This window comes from Streptopelia decaocto, assembly GCF_964273445.1.
Source record: "Streptopelia decaocto genome assembly, chromosome: 1".
NCBI classification, from domain to species: Eukaryota; Metazoa; Chordata; class Aves; order Columbiformes; family Columbidae; genus Streptopelia; species Streptopelia decaocto.
Window position 1 is genome coordinate 11259277 of NC_138663.1, and position 16925 is coordinate 11276201.

Here is a 16925-nt window from a genome sequence, read left to right on the forward strand (position 1 = left end):
TGGAGAGGGGCATGTTCTGCCAAGGAGCTGGCTGTATTTTATCATCTTTACCACATACAACTATTGTCCTTCTTTTTGTGTTGTTTGACACCAGTGTGACTCTCTCCACCATATTCTCTCCCCTAAAACCTTGCAGTTCATTATACCAGAATAAATACTCAGCATTTAGAAAGCAATTTTAACACATTCTTGCCTGAAAAGTACCTGACTATAGACTTCAGAGAAAAATTATTTCTTGTGCTATGACCTTGCAGATTTCACTTAGTCATGCAATGAGACTTTATTCTGTGAGAACTGGTAGGGTTTTACTGACAATTTTGAGAGCTTTTAGCACAACATAAATGATTAAAGTACTAAAAATGATTTTAGATGTAAAAGCCAACCCAAACTTGCATTCACTTGGTCAAAGCAATTTAATAAAATATATTCAAATTAGCTCTTCTTAACAAGCCACAGAGCCTGCCAAATTGCATTTTGAAAGACAAATGAGCACACCTTTGCTGATAAGAGCCTTTATGGCTATTTGAGATGAGCTTTTGCTAATTGTGTTTGACTGCTAGGTGGGAGGCTTGGAGAAGGAAAAGTTTGTCCCAGGGTGCCAAATCCTGAAGCGTGCATTATTTCCTCATGTGTTGTTGTGCTGAACTGCTGCAGTGCTACATCTGAATTAAAGAAAAGGGGAGCAGGCAACAAATGAATTATGTACGCACCTCTTCAATAATTAGTGAAGATTTCTTACAGTGTGCCGTGGTAGTAGTGAGAGGTATCATGCTTCAGGAAAACAAAGAAGTGTGTGAAGTTCCCAGTTATTTCTGATACCTTTTGTGTGGGAACCTGTGGGATAAACCTTCCACCGGTGGCAGAAGCAGGGAGATGGGTGCTCTGAGCCCTGACGTAGGGTGAAGTGAAGAGGAGGACAAGGAGTCACCGACTCAACTCTATGTGGGATGTTGTGCAAAACCCAGTGGGGTTTTTTGGGGTGGATGTGTTGATTTTTCATTTATTTATCTATCTATCTATCTATCTATCTATCTATCTATCTATCTATCTATCTATCTAATATATTTATTTATTTGAATCACAGACAGATAACAGCTTGTGAAGCCAGCCTTGGAGTCAGGCTTTCTCAGTGGTAGGACCCACAATCCTTGTTATAAAGGTTTTAAGTTGAAGTATGGATAGGACTGTCTCTTGTGGTGGTGATGTGAGGGAAGTGAGGGGAGAGGGGGTTAACGATGCATCTGCCATGGTTTTATTGTCACCCCGCAATCAAATCTCGACAACTCACTAGACCATGCTTTGATAGTCTGCAGCTTTCAAACCATTCAAGCTTGGAGGTACAGGAACAACTTCCCTATAGGAATGGGATGTGGGAAAAAATTGCGTGCTTTCAAATTGGGATTTATAGGACCATGTGTTTGCTATAAGAATGAATTACATATGGGAATGAAAGTGCAAATTTTCCATCCAGATTCTCAAATCCTCATCAGTATGACTTACTGTGTCTTTGCTTTATATTAAAATATTAAGTCCAGTGAATTATTTTTACTTGCTTCTGGTTGGTGGGGAGCAAAATCGTGGTTGTGTGGATGCAGTGCACCATCACCTTAACTTCTGCTGAGGTTGTTAGATCACAGCCTGTCAGAAAATGTATTTCACTAGGTGCTTAAAGACATCACAAAATCAGCAATATAGACTTTGCACTTATGTAGCTGGTCAGCACAGTCTCCAAGGCACCAAGATCATTGGTCTGCTCCAAACCTGCATTACTTGAGTTGCCTGTGCCCCTACTGTGTGTTTTCTTTGCTTGTGGCCTTCTTAATGTTTGTTTGTAATACTAACTGAAAAATGTAATTACAATGAAATGCCATTTTTGCAATGTTCTACTGCTTGCTTCAAATTTTATGTTTTTGCCTAACTGAAATTCCAAAATAAAAAGGGATTATATTTATATTTTCTAATTGCTTTCACCATTGAGCAAATAAAAAGCAATTGCATGAAGAAACCTGCAAAAAGAAAAAAACAGTAAAAAAATGAACAAAGCAAAACATTTTTACAAGTAAAATACGTGAATGCTTTAAAATGATTTTGTAAATTATTATTTTAAAATTTCCATGAAGTTTATTTTACATTTTTCTAGCCTATTTGCAAAATCTTGTGACCATTCTTCTTTAAGTTCAGTAGCTTTTCTTCACACAGTCACAAATGAAGTTTAAAGAATTTGGCACTACATTTCTCTTCAAAGAATAAGACATGAACACCTGGTACCACCCATATTCTAGTGTCTGTTCCTTACGTGATCAGAGTGAATATTTGCTGATGATGGGAAAACTGCAGAGTTTTGCCAGATTTGGAGGTCACTCCAATTTAGATGTTCCTCTGAAACTTCCATTATTCAGACCATCTGGATCTATAAAACTGATTTCTACTCTTGCCTTGCCTGTAGGACTCTAAAGCTCTTCTGGTCACTATAGTCAATTAAGCTCCAAATGCCACTGCTGAATGTGCAAATTTAATGTGTTTCGAAGAACAATGTAAGAAATTCCATAGTGATCAATTGCAGGACAAAATGTCTTTATTTCCAATTTTGTTGATTAATAATTGACCTATGGAGCATTTCTACTATTAAGATAAGTCCTCAAAAAAAAAAAAAAAAAAAGAAAGATAATTTGGGTTAAACCTTGTGTGACAATTTTGAAGTCAAACACTTCAAAAATATCCAAACTATAATCTGAACTCATTAGAAATGGTCTTCTTTTGTAGTGGCTTTCTGCTCATGATGCACTAATTTTTTAAAATAGTTGCTACTATATGAAGAATTAAAGAATATTCTAATTACTCAGTTACTGGTGGAAAGGAAAGTCTGTACTTCTGATGAAAAAAACCCCACAAACCCAGCATAAGTGTTGTGAAATTCAAAAGTGATGAAAACATATGACAGTTTATGAGACATGCATGATAAAAATTTGCAGCTACAACTGTAGTTGTCAGAACTTTATTTGTGATAAATACCCTTCCAAGCATCAGAGACGTATTTTGGGGAGTTTCTTCAAGGTCTCCAGAGCTTTAACCTGAGAAACCTGGTGGGAATCGCTCCCTCAGAGATGTGGTTGGTGCTACATTAGTTTTCCCCATTTGCCCATCTAGCCATAAGGTATCCACCTTTTTTCCTTTTCTTTCTTTTTTCCCCCAAATAATGTATTTTTTCTTTATCTAGTTCTAGTAGAACAGAGATAGGCAAGTGGATTTCTTGCTCCTCTTTTCTTTCTTTACATCTTGTGGTTGCATGCATTTCATTGTAGTGGCTTTGTTTAACAAATCAAATTATCTCCTTTATATACATATTCTGCTTTGGAAACAGTTAATGTTCCCTCACCAGAGATAACCTTTATTCACAATAGAGGAGAAACATGATTATAGTTCCTTTCCCTTTATCTCTCATATTTTCTCCTTCCTTTTTTACCCATTCCCTCTTCTTTTCCCTCTTTTCTTATATTTTTTTCTTCCTTTTCCTCTTCCTTCCTCATAAATACTAACACTATAATATGAATAAATAGATAAGGGACTAAATTGATTACATTAGCATAACTTAAGTGGCTTACTTCAAATGGCATGTTTGTTGTTCAGTGTTCAAGGAAGAAGTAAATTCGGCAATAATTATTTGATTTCAACCTCAGTCATTTCAAAGCATCTTCATTTTACTTTTCTCTCAGCATTGTATGGAAATTAGATTCCTTGAACACGTAGCAGTTGAATAGTCCATCACTAGAAACAATCTGTTTTTAAGATCTATTAAATTATTTTTAGTGGCACCTTCTGCTTCTCAGTCAGAAAAGTGAAGTGTTTCTTCCTTTCTTTCCTGAAACATGTTTGGATTTTCCTAGCAATAGCTTTTCTCAAGCTCTCCAGTAAGAAGAGAAGACATCTTGATGCCTACTCTGACAAGTCACTTTGCTTACTTTGTATGTCTTTTGCCATTTTGATTTATTTCAATTTTTTCCTCTTGCAGATTTATTCCAGAAACAATCACTTGTATACTGTAGAAGCCAACAACCCTCGTCAGCTAGTGGAAATTGCAGCCAGAGACATCGAAAAACTTCTGAGTAATAGGTCTAAAGCCCTGGTGGTGAGTACTAATGGGTTATATTTCCTATTTTCTATTTAGCTTTTACAAAATGATCTTTAGTCATTGTTGAAACATGTTTTTTGTTGCTTTTGCTGCCTATACACTTACGGGTAGCGTCAGCCTGATGTGTACAGGACATGACATGTAGATGGATGGCTCCTGACATCATGGTAGAAAATGAACTCATTAGTTCTTTGGCATAGGGCAGATGCTTATAATATTGACAGACAGATTAGGAACCATAGCCAAGTAACAAATCAAGTTATAAATAGGATGGAAAATATTCCTTTAAGTGACGCACATGAATTCTTATGACTTGAAGATCACTGTACTCTACAGTCACTAGTGATCTTGTGGAAACAAGAAGTAGAGTTTTTTAAAATGTGATTTTAAAATAATGGTATCTTTGGAGTCATGATGTTCATTTTAGTATTATTGCTAACTACATCTGTTGCTATTTGGTCTCCATCTTTTCAGTTACACAGTCTTTTTTCATGGTAGCAACTAATTCTTCTTCAACAAATGTAGCCATGTGTGAATCAGATTAATTTCCATAAATATTCTATTTCTGACTTGTTAATTTAATCAGTATTTCAATCATGTTTCGTATCAGCAAAGATAATTCTGAACTATTATTGTGAGCACCATGCTGCATTGTAACATCATGGTTCTTTATGCTTTCAATAAGGAGTAGCTATTTCTTTAAAGTGCTTTTTGCCAGCAATACTGTTCTGTTTTATAAAACCCAAACCTGGGTAATTGCTTCTTATAATTCCAACTCACATTGCTCTGACTTGTGTCAGAGTGTAGAGTGCTTTTCAGAAGGTACTGACCAAAGATGTGCAAGGAGGGTCCGGATGAATTAATAAACAAGCTTTTTACATAATAGAGCTATTAGAAATAGGCTTAAAAGGATGGAACAGGAGACTGGGATTCCTGGAGCAAATATATATCCACACAGACTTGCAGATTAATTTGGACAAGTGAAAGTTTTTTTTAAAGTGAAAGAGAGAAGAAAAAGAGGTTAATTCACATTACTGTAGACATCTACTCAGCTGGTTGTCCTAAGCTCCCTTTTTGTTCAATAGAACAAAATGGACATTGCTCAGTCAGGATTGACCTGACATGTTCTGAATATTTCTTTAAAATGGGATGAACTACAACCCCGAAGTACTGACTTCTTTCTCTGTCAGAGGAGCCTCAATGTAAATGTCTATACTGTAGGTTTGCAAAGCTGGGGGAGATGAGACCCACCCAAGCAGTCCTTTTGTCAGTACAGTTCTGCACAGCTGAAGAATCAGACCAAGAGTAAAACTTCTGCTGCACACTATCCTGAATACTGTCCTCGTAGGCAATGAGATGTTGTGTAGTCAGTTGTCTGTGCATCGCTCCCACAGGAGGGACCCATTTTCCCACCTTTGGTCTTAGGAGGAGTTCACTCCTTCAGTTCCAGAGCTTCCCTGCCATGTACATCAATCTTAACTGGGCCAAAGCTTCTTTGTTTCAGTCTACTGAGTGTAAATAGATATGAGTTTTCTTAGTTTTCCTGATTTAACTCAGTGGGCATAAGTTTATGTAGCACTCTGTTGACTTTGCATTGTGGCAACAAATTATAAGTCATTTGCAGACCTTTGTGAACATACCAGTTTTTCCACCATTTTCCCCTCAACCCTCGTAAGTCACGTGTTTCGAAGTTATGACAGCCATATCTTATATTTTCTTGAGATTTAAGGTTAATGTAGGGGTTTGTGTGTTTCTGCGGTGGTTTGATCTTGAAACTTTAAGATAATTAAGTAAGCACCCTGTGCTTAATTAGATCCCAGACCAGTTTCTCTCAGAATGTAGAAGAAGAAAGGTGCCTACCTCATTTTAGGCAAGACTATGGCCATTTTTTGAACAGGGTAATACAATTCAGTTCCCTGATGTAAAAGAAGATTAAATTAGGGAAAGGATGTTCCTTCAGGCCAGTTTCTCTCTCCTTTTTTTTTTTTTTTTTTAAGAAGTTTTTTAGTCTTCAGAAGTTTTCAGATAATTTCAAATGATCAGGTTGATGCATCTTGAAGGCAAATAAAAAGTCCTGCAGATGTATTAGTGGATAAAGACTTATGACTTCAAATACCCATTTTAATATTTTGGTGGATGTGACTCATGGTGTCTTTAGACCTTGGGGTTGCCATTAGTGTTAGTTCTGCAGTGGATGTACAATAATTACTCTTTTTAGCTGCATGCCATCATTTTGGAATGCGTATCAGCAAGACTTCTGCATGACACCTTTATCAATCTTGCCACTTCATACAGAGTGCAATTCATCCCCAAAGAGATGGAAATAGCTTAGCTTCCCCCACACACTTCACTCAAATGAATTTGATTTGTCATCCTTTAAATACTGATCAATGATGCTTCTCTTTAGTGTTGGGATATCTCTAATTTTTCTTTTAATTACTTTTTTTTTTTTTTTAATTGCCAGGGAAACACCAGACTTTACAAACACTAATTACATGCTTACAACACATAAGTAAGATCCTTTTTGTAGCAAAAATGATTGAAATGACCTGTTAAAACATTCCCCCACTCCAGTTCAAGAAGGACAGAGGTGGCTTAAGGAGGTTGTCAGGTTTCGGATGTTTGCCTTGCCAAAATGTTCTGTCAACTTTATATACTTTTAATGTGCTAAATATATATATGTGTGTGAATATATATGTCTCTTAGTATTTATACATAAAAATAAATATAGATATTTGGTAATCTACTCTGCTTTTTTTAAACAAGTGAGCAAGTGATATTTATGTTCTCTCTATATATATACTAGTTTGTTCTTTTACTTTTTTTTTTCTTTTTTTTACTGTCTACACACATTTTAAAAATAAAAAAATATGCAAATCGCTTTCTTCAGAACAGCTTTCTAGGGGCGGTTGGCCATAGATTGTTCCTGAGAAAACTTACTTTTCCTTTTGTATCAAATGCCAGACACAACCAAAGCCAATGCATTAAAAATGAGTATAACCTCTCGAATTAGTAAAAATGACTCAATGTTGCTAAAGGTTTTAAATATTATTTTCATTGTTTGGTTTAGCTTCTGATTTCTGATTCAGATGTTTTTCTCAACTATTATCAGTGTTAACTGGTCTGGTGATTCTGCTGTATTTCTGATGTGTATTCATGTACCCAGGGGCTTAGTTGGACTAGAAAAAAAGAAGAGAGGAAAAGGCCTAAAAAGCATTACTTAAGGGAAAAAATACCCTTTTATTAGTCTCAGTCCTAGTCAGATCTCTTTGCTGACTCATATTCTACATGCTTATTAATTTTGGATCACTTCATGTTGCTTTTTCTTCGGCTATCACCTGACCTTAGAAACTCCTAACAGCTCAGATATTTATACTGGCTTTTCTATTTCTAGTTAACCTGATTTCTCTTTCTTATTTTTTTTTTTTTTCAGTAACTATCTTTATACTGCCATTTTGTAAACTTTATGTAGTGAAGCTGAATTATTTAGGTGAAATATAAGTCTTAAATCTGCTGGGTCACATTCTCTCTGAAATCAGGAGTGGAGTTGGATGGAACAGTTACTAATGATTACCGTTGGGGCTAATATGACTCACATTGTTAATTAAGACCTGAATCCTGAAAAGAGTATGATGCAAGAGGATCATACATCCTCCAGTGATGCCATGAGGAAGGTGCCAGTGAACGACATCAACGGTGTCATTGTTCAGAGACAAGCGTACCCCAGGGATGCCATGATTTTCTCTAGGCTGGCTACACAAACAATCTTTGGGCAAGGTTGTAATAAGCAAATATTAGTGTTGACTTTTCTCATAATAAGCTGGCTTCCCTTGAGCTGCAAGTGCACCTTCAATTGAGAAATAACTCCTGCATTCCAAATTATTTATCTCTTCATGCAACTTTGTGCTGGAAAACTCTCTAGCTATGACTTCAAGGTAAAATTACTTAGTGGTTCTGTGCAGTACATAGAAAAAGCTTGAGTGATATGGAAAAGCTTTGTGATTTCATTTCTGTTTTGTATGAGAAAAGATTATAACAAAAATCTGGATGAAGATGACTTGTCCCATTGTAAGGAAAAAAAGTCTATTCTTATTTTTTCATGTGTATGAATTTATCCCTGGGAACAGCTTAAAAAAGGTGGTTGAAATAGGTACCTAGCTGTGAAGGAAGAAAGGGGAAAGTCCTGATCTGAACTCAGAGAGCTTTCCTAGATAGCTACTACCAGAAAATAGTGGCCATACAAGAAAAAGTTAGGATGAAAAGAAAACGGAGTTTTGCTCATAGTTGCCGCAGGATAAGTTTACAATGAAAATTTGCTTTGCAAAAAGCTGCTCTGGGGTTTTGTTCTGTATTTATGATTGTGTCATGAGAGAAATGAAGCATGACATATCTTGAAGTGACGTTTGATCCCGTGCTGCACACTGAGCCAAAGGCCTCACTGCTGCACGGTGTGGAGTCGGGAGTTGTGCAGCCCTGGGCCTTCCTCTGCCTGTGTGAGCGACCTGGAACTCATTACATATCAGGAACGTCCTCAATCCTCTACAGCAGGAAAATCTGCAGTTTTACCCTCTTGCTCATTTTTGTTGTTATATGTTAATTGAAGGGAGTAAGCAAGTTTGGCTCTCTTAGGTAAGAGAAAATTAAAGTTAAGAGAGAAAATGATAAATAAAGAACACCTACTAACACTCTTTGCAAGCAGAACCTGGAGAAAATTTTGAAAATAGGATCAAAATGTTCTATTTCTTGCTTAAATACTATCCCTTTCTGAATTCCCAAATTATTTAATGGTTGGTTACTTGTTTGCATAATACTTCAAGATGAATCCTGCTGGTCCTCTTCTATCCAAAATGAAGAATTCTACAAGTTCTCCTGCAATCTGCTTTTCCATAATGAATTATCTCTTTCTGGAAAGCCTTGGTGTCAGTACCTTATTGTCAAAACTATGTTGTACATTCAGAGTGTGTTTATTAATAAACTTTTCTTCTATTACTGCCCATATTCTAAGGTAACAACATAACCATTTGTGTAAAGTAAATGCTCAAGTTCTAATAAAATACATTTCCCTTGAGAATAAGAGATTCCCGTATTTTCACTGCCAAATTCCTGCTTAATATTTCTCCGTTTTGCTGTGGGGTTATTTGTTGTTGCCTTCAGCTATTAAACTCTTAGAGGAAGGCCATTCATGGGAAGGTACTAGTCAATACCTTTGGCTTCTTGGGCTCTGTGTAGAGAGAGTTAAATGCAGATTTGCACCTTATTGTCCGGATTTCTTCAGACATCTCAGCCAGAGGCATCATATCTTCATTCCAGTCTTTATGCCTTGGTTCCTTCTGAAAACTGAGGCAACTCAGTTTCCATGGAAACTGAGGCACAGATCGTGTGCTAGGAGACAAGTTCCCTCTACGCGCTGCTGGGAAATGTCCAAGGTGCACAACTGTGTCTGGGAATGAGGAGCTGCGAATGTTTATCTGCTAGTTTAGATGCAATTTCTACACAGCTGTGTAAGTGTGTCCAAATCCCTTAGTATTGCCCTGCCCACCTCAAATAAGGCTTCAGTGTCTCACAATACAACTGGGAAGCTTAAATAAACATGTGTTGTAGCATATTTTAAGATTCCTGGGCAGAGAGGCTGTGCACTTTAAATAGGGTTGGGAATTTTTCTGGAGGCTGAAATACCTATAATACTAAAATAAATTTTGTAGCTGTGCTTGATACTACTGTTTTTTGGAAGGCATCCAAAAGTCTAGCCTGAGTTTTAATTAGATGCTTAAAACCCACCTGACATCCTTGAAAACACTCTCGGACAGCTACTTTCTGGTCTGCTAATCTTAAATTGCCTATACTAACAAGATATCTTTCCACTCTTCATAGTACTCTATAGATAAATGGAAGTTATTCACTCATGTAGCAAAACATGTGCTAGGCAGCATCTCTCGCTTTGGGCTCCATTGCAACTCAGCCACCGGTCTCCTAAGCTCCCCTAGAAATTCTGAATAAACCTAAAAAGTCACACCTGATAGTGGAGTCCACCGCTTTTGCACAGTAATCTAAAGGTTAGAGCTAATCACTCCGTAAGGGCTTAGGTTAGGTCTCTGAGATGAAAATATCTGTGTGTACATATGGACACATATCTTGATCTGGACATAGCCAGATGGGTGTAATGAAATTCGTCTAAACTATATTCCAATGAGCATACCAGAAATAAATATTTTTCCAGTTATCTTCTAATCTAAAAGATAAATAGACAAAATATCTGACCGGGGAGAAGGATCTGCAACTTAGTTCTTTTGCTTCCCACTTAAGTTCTCTCATCACGCAGCTGAAGTCCTCCAATTCATAGTATAAACTGTGCAAAAATAACATTTTGATGTTAACAATTGCCCTGCATCTTTGTTATGCCTTCAAATATGTTAAATACATTTATTCTTAGTCTCAGGCTGTGAAGGCCAGAGTCCTTGGCCTTTAACCTGAATATGTGGTCATTCTCCAGAGGTGTAGTTTGGATGCCAAAGACAATCTGTGATTCTGACTTCCCTCATTATTTTGAAAATGATGACATGGTAAAGATTGTGATTTTGTTGCTAGAGGACACTGATGAACTAGGTCTTCAGTTGATGAATATACCTGATGTTTCCTATTAGTTCCTTATGCACAGGGGTGATGTACCATAGAATGGGCAGAGAAAGGGAGAAGTTTTACTGTTGAGTTGTGGTAGCATCAGAAGGCTCATCAAGATAAAATGTCTTTCCCTTCCTCTCTTTCCTAGCTGATTTTAAGAATGTAAGCCTTGTTGAGAACTCATTTCAAACCTCACGGGCTCAGGGCAACGAAGATGATGAAGGGAGTGGAGCATCTCCCTTATGAGGAAAGGCTGAGGGAGCTGGGGCTCTTTAGCTTGCAGAAGAGGAGACTGAGGGGCGACCTCATTAATGTTTACAAATATATAAAGGGTGAGTGTCAGAAGGATGGAGCCAGGTGCTTCTTGGTGACAACCAGTGATAGGACAAGGGTTAATGGGTACAAACTGGAACACAAAAGGTTCCACTTAAATTTGAGAAGAAACTTCTCAGTGCGGGTGACAGACACTGGAACAGGCTGCCCAGGGAGGTTGTGGAGTCTCCTACTCTGGAGGCATTCAAACCCACCTGGACACCTTCCTGTGTAACCTCATCTGGGTGTTCCTGCTCCAGCAGGGGGATTGGACTGGATGATCTTTTGAGGTCCCTTCCAATCCCTGACATTCTGTGATTCTGTGAAATTCATTTCAGTGCACAAGAGAAGCATTACTCATGTCTTGATATATTTGCTGCTATTTTCACTTTTTTTTTTTTTTTTTAAATTTTCAGATGTTTCTACCCTTTGACTCACTTGCCAGTTATAGACAGTGTTGGACAATTGTACTGAAAAGGGCTCAAGTTGGAGAAATCCAGAGAAAGAAAATAGCTTGAATTGTGTTTAGTCTTCCACCAAGACACACTTCCCCATATTTTATTCATATTTTTTATTAGTTGTTATATAAGTAGTCGGCCATCATAAGGAAGCTGGCAGTGGACTTAGTGTGCTCAGTTGTTTAACAAAATAATTTCAGGTCTGACTTCTACGTGGATGGAAAAGAGCAAATTAACTAGAGGAAATTACTGGTCAAACAGACGAACAAAGTTTGTCTACACATGTTTTTCTGTAATATACACAGGTTACGTGTTATTTTTCACTCTAACATGTTCATTTTCCCATTGGAATTGCTAGGCTGTGGTTGTGTCTTCTTTGTAATATTGCAGAATATTTTATTCTTTTATTTCAACTTGTCACTTCAAGCTGGAGGTGTCTCTTGGGCTATAGGAAAAGATTACTGGATTAGTGGAAGATTAGTGGAAAGATTACTGAAAGTGTGTACCAGCATCACAAACCAAATAGCTTTAATTGTGCCAGTATCTTACCAGAAAAATACTGATGTTTTGGAAAACTACAAATAAAAGAATCTTTTCTCTGTATAAGATCATGCATACCATATGTTATTACATGACAGTATGTCTTGGTTCTTTAAGTCTTTTCCATTATGTGTTGGGTAGAATTTTACAGAGTTAGGACTGTAGGTCTATTTATATGTTTACTTTTTATATCTCCATCAATTCTCTACATAGTGACTAATTTACCGAGGTGGAAAATTTCTGAATTTTATTTCTGGATGCTTCCTGCAAGTATTCAGAACAGACATTGTCATCTCCTTTTTACAGCATTAGATTTACATTTCAGTCCATGACTAGAGCTGGTCCAAATAGCAGAAATAGCTCCTTCAGGTATGGCAGAAACTTTGCAGGTAAGTTAAAGGCAGATACTGCACTTTTAAAACTGGCTTCATTGGGAAATCTGCACACTAGGAAAAATGTTTTACTTGTGCTTTTTTAGGCTACTCTACTGAGTCCACTGGCCTGTATGAACATCTCCTGATGTAAATATAGCCTGTTTTGAAAGTCAGTTGTAGTTGCTGAAGCAAATGTGCTTTGGAATGACAGCTAGCGAGACGTGACACTTATGAAGTCAAACATTTGTCAGCTTGTCCACATGTCAGATGTTTGAATTTGTTTTTACTTGTCTTGCCTCGAGTGTTATTTTATTAAGCAAAATCCAGGTTGTATAAATGCAACGTTATGCCTCAGAGGACAGATTCGTGTAACTCACATACCTTGCAAGGCATCATAAAAATCTGGAAAAATAAATCAGAGGGCTTGCAATGAAAGTTCTCTACAAATATCACCTGTTTCCATGTTTTTTCTTTCACAGTGTACTTGATTTGCCTTCTGCAGATCTTGTTTTCTTGTTGACAGATAAGAGGGAGTTGTCCCTCCCACTTCTCCTGCCCTCATAGAGAGCCATGAGTCATCAGTTGGATTTTTGTGGACGGGCACTGTACAGAATGCTGGAATGGCATCTAGTGCGTTAGCTTAGAGAGACACCTGCTGAATGTCGGTCCTGCCAGCACACTGGATCGCAGTTAGAGCTTATAAGTGTGGCTGGGGTGATGAAAGCTCAAAAGAGCTTGTGGCAAATAATATTATTGGATGATCGGCTTCACAATTTGATTTTTCTCTCTCTTTACACAGCAGATTGTCATTAATAGCACAGCTTCTTTGTTGCTTTTGCATTTGGCATGGAGAAAAATAAGGAGCACTGATAGCTGTAGCAGTGCTTTCCCATTCACTCCCCTTTATTTATTCATTTGAGAAAATTCCCTTACAAAATAAACAGCCGTGGCTAATTTTCCAGAGGTTGCATTGTTGTTGTTTTTTAAAGTCCCTGTGGGGTGTTTTCTGTGTGTTTGTTACAAGCAGGTTTCTTTGTCTGGCTTTATGGATACTGAAATTCATGGGTGAAAGATGTTCTGCAGGTGCATAGAGTCGTTAAAGCGAGCATTGCCCTGAGCTGGGGGTGGGTGGAACAGCTGTGAAAGGTGAAATCTTGCTCCAGAGAGCTCTTTTCGTTTCCTTTCATTCTAAAGTTACTTTTGCAGCTTCAGAAGCTCAGATTTAAAACAAAACAATGCTACCCAAATCTTTGTTGTTACTTTTCTTGGATTTGTCCCAGTTTTTGTCTCCAGGGCTTTGCTACCCTTCTTAGCTGAGCTTTACCCTCAGGCAGCTGTTTCTCCTGCAGGTATTTTTGTTTTCCTTGTATGTGCTTCTGCCTGAAAGGCAAAGAGAACTATTTTCTTGCTTATTTCTTGGTCTGATGACTTCCATTCAGACTGTCTGCCCAAGAAACATGCTGATGCATTTATTGGTGTGAGACTGTTTTCCACTATGGCTAGTTGGAAATTTTACAGGAGAATGATTTTCCCTGGTAAAACAGGCGTTTTTCAAAATCACAATATTGTATGCTAGTAGCTTAATTTGCTCAAATTTATCTGACTTAATGGAATGTTACCTATCTAAACAGGTAACTGAAGAAGAATATAGGAGTTTTTGAGCATTGTGACTCTAATGCTGCTTATCCAACCCTCCCAAGGCTCCTAATTTTTCCTGCAACCACTGAATTTACTTTTTCAACCACAACAAAAGTGAACATTAAAATTTTCAAACCCTCTGTGACATGAAAACTCTACTTATTTGTTGAAAGCTCTATTAAACATTACTGTGAAGAAGCGAATATAAGTGGTGTTTTCTGTGGTACAAACTGGCACATACGAGTTATCCATAAGCTGTTGTACAGTAGTTGGGTATGGCACACAACTCTCTGGGCTTAGATTCTGCTTTTCTGAACCCTTTTTGCCACATCTAGGATAATTGAGGACTATTTCCTACATCTTCTCTTGTCTTTCAGTATCTTTGGGAGCATTGATACCTTACTGTGTGCACAATTTCATTATTTTTGTCAGTAGAATACTTTGTACCCTTTGCTTCTCATTTTCCTCATTCCCCGTATTAAAAGTTCCAATTAGGCTGTGTTGCTATAGCATCACACTAACTCATGTTGAATTGTTCACCCACTTCACCTTTTAAATACTTTTCAGAGTACCTGTGTCCAAGACACCATCATTATTTTCTAAATATGCTCTGAAATCTATGAGTTTCTGATGCTGTTTCTAATGATGATACATTCAACAGTATAAATACACATTGTGTTTGAATTAGATAATTTTAACCTCTGTGTCCTAGTCTACTTTGTATAAAAATTGCACAGTAAATAATGAGGTTTTCTACAAAGTATGTTTTCATATCATATTGCAGTTGACATATAGAGTTTCCACAGGTTTCCTTAACCAATTATGGCTTTTAGGGAACGTGGTTTCCCATACTTGTAGCAGCCTTAAAAGCCAATGTTGCAACAAAGACATCTTTTTTGGTTTTAGTCCACAGAATTCATTAGCAATATAAACACTTTTTAAAAGAAAGCTAAATTATTTAAAATGGAACCCTTCCTAATGGTTGTGTACAAAATTATCTGGGAATTTTGGGTCTCCAGGCTTACCCTTTCACTACCCTGTGCTCATGCCAATGTTCACTTTAGCAATCAGTGCGTAATGTTGGAAATAGATGTTTTGGGGCAAGGCAGAGATTTTAATAAGGGAACAGCAGAAAGAATTATTTTCCATGCCCTCTGTTTTTCTTCGCCTTTGTTACATGTTTGTATTTCTTGTTGCTCCTTTTCCTTCCTTCTCTGCTAGTAAGTATGTGGAAGGCAGGAATTACAGATATACCACAGCTCTGCTCTGCGTTGAATGGGGTCGGTGATACTTGGTTTTGTTTAACTATATGAGAGAACAAATAACATTTATTCATTAAAGTGGAACAATTGTGGATCCCTGTTAGCTGAAGCTGCAAGTTACATTTATCACCAGTTTCAAGGTCTACAAAGATTTTTCTTTCCTTCAGCAAAATACTAAGACCTCATTTTTTTAGTGAAACCAGAGGGCAGCCTCCCGAATAAGAGCACAGCAAATGCCCTGCTGGTAGAGGTAGCCTGTGGAGTCAATATTCTGTCTTGGTGTTGGCATGGAAAGGTGCTGGGTAAGGAAACATACAAACGGCCTGTATCCATGGTTCACTATGCATGTAATCCTTCACTGTTCACAGGTTTTGGATTCGAGATTTTGAAGAGGGTATCTCTGCCTGTTCCCTTTGAATTTACCCTTAAGTTCACCGAGTTCCTCACCTGCCTGCACGACCTACCTCTGTGACACCTGTAGGAAGTGCTTCCCAGACCTCACTATTTATGGATCAAAAACTATTCTCTCCTATCTGTTCTAAAGAGATCTCTGAGTAGTTGCAGTGAGTCCTTCCTGGTCCAGTATTGCCACATTTGCTATCTAACAGTTTTGGCATTTGGTGTGTAATGTCAGCCATATCAGCTCTCAGCCTTCTTGTCTACCAAAAAGAGTCTCAGTTTTTCTAGTCTCTCCTTAGCACAGTATCTTACAGAGACTGCATAACTGTTTTATAGCAGCTACTTCCATCCCATTAATCATTTTGTAGAAGTATTTGGAAGAGGAGAGGCTTAGGGATAGTGCAGGAGGTTCTTATACTATGTCTGGGGTGCCTGCATCATCCTCCAAGTCCTCTTCTAGAACATGACTGGTAACAGTAGGAGAGGAAAGGGCATTTCCCACATTTCTGGCTTCACACATCATTCTTTGCCAGGTCTAAGATCGGAAGATCATGACAAAATGCTCAGATATTGCAAGTACATAAGTAGTGGTAGGTTTTCAGACAAGCACTTCTCAACAAGAAAAATCAACAGTAAGCCACTATCAGAAAGACAAAATATTTTAAATCAAAAAAATAAAGTAAATTTAGATCTAAATAAATGTTATCCAAATAAAAAATGTTTTAATTATTTTGATGTATTTTTAACTTTGGAAGAGAAGTGTGCTTAAATCTTTTTTTTTTCCCCCTTAGTGAGAAATTGAAATACATTCTTGGAATGAAACTACCATTTTCTCTAGATTTTTCTCCACCTTTTTCTTCATTATTGCTGAATGCAAGGAACTGTTACTGTGGAGCCAGAGGAAGATTAAATCTAAAAATGCCGGTTTTGACTGATGAAATATGCCCATGCATCAGACTAACTTTCAACTTCAGTAGAACTCTTGCAGCAATAAGGACCTATTGAATTAGAGGAAGGGAATCAGTTTATGATTTTAAACTCATTGCAGTGTTTTTCTTTGCACAAGTAAACAATAAACCCTCCGCATTCAGGTTGGTTGGTGGTCATACATTTCAATAATCTAATAGTCAACAGTGGGTAGTTGATTAGTCTTTCCTTTCAGTCTTCCTAACTTTTTTCCCTTTCCATAAAGGAT

General features: G+C 37.4%; 1 protein-coding gene across 1 annotated transcript in view; it reads left to right on the top strand.

Annotated features, from left to right (window-relative positions):
- The window catches only part of CACNA2D1 (calcium voltage-gated channel auxiliary subunit alpha2delta 1), a 396917-nt gene that overhangs the window by 67667 nt on the left and 312325 nt on the right, over window positions 1-16925 (top strand). Inside the window, exon 3 of the mRNA XM_082061285.1 lies at window positions 4010-4126. Within this exon, the coding sequence (XP_081917411.1) occupies window positions 4010-4126 (117 nt within the window). The remainder of the gene's footprint in view (window positions 1-4009; window positions 4127-16925) is intronic.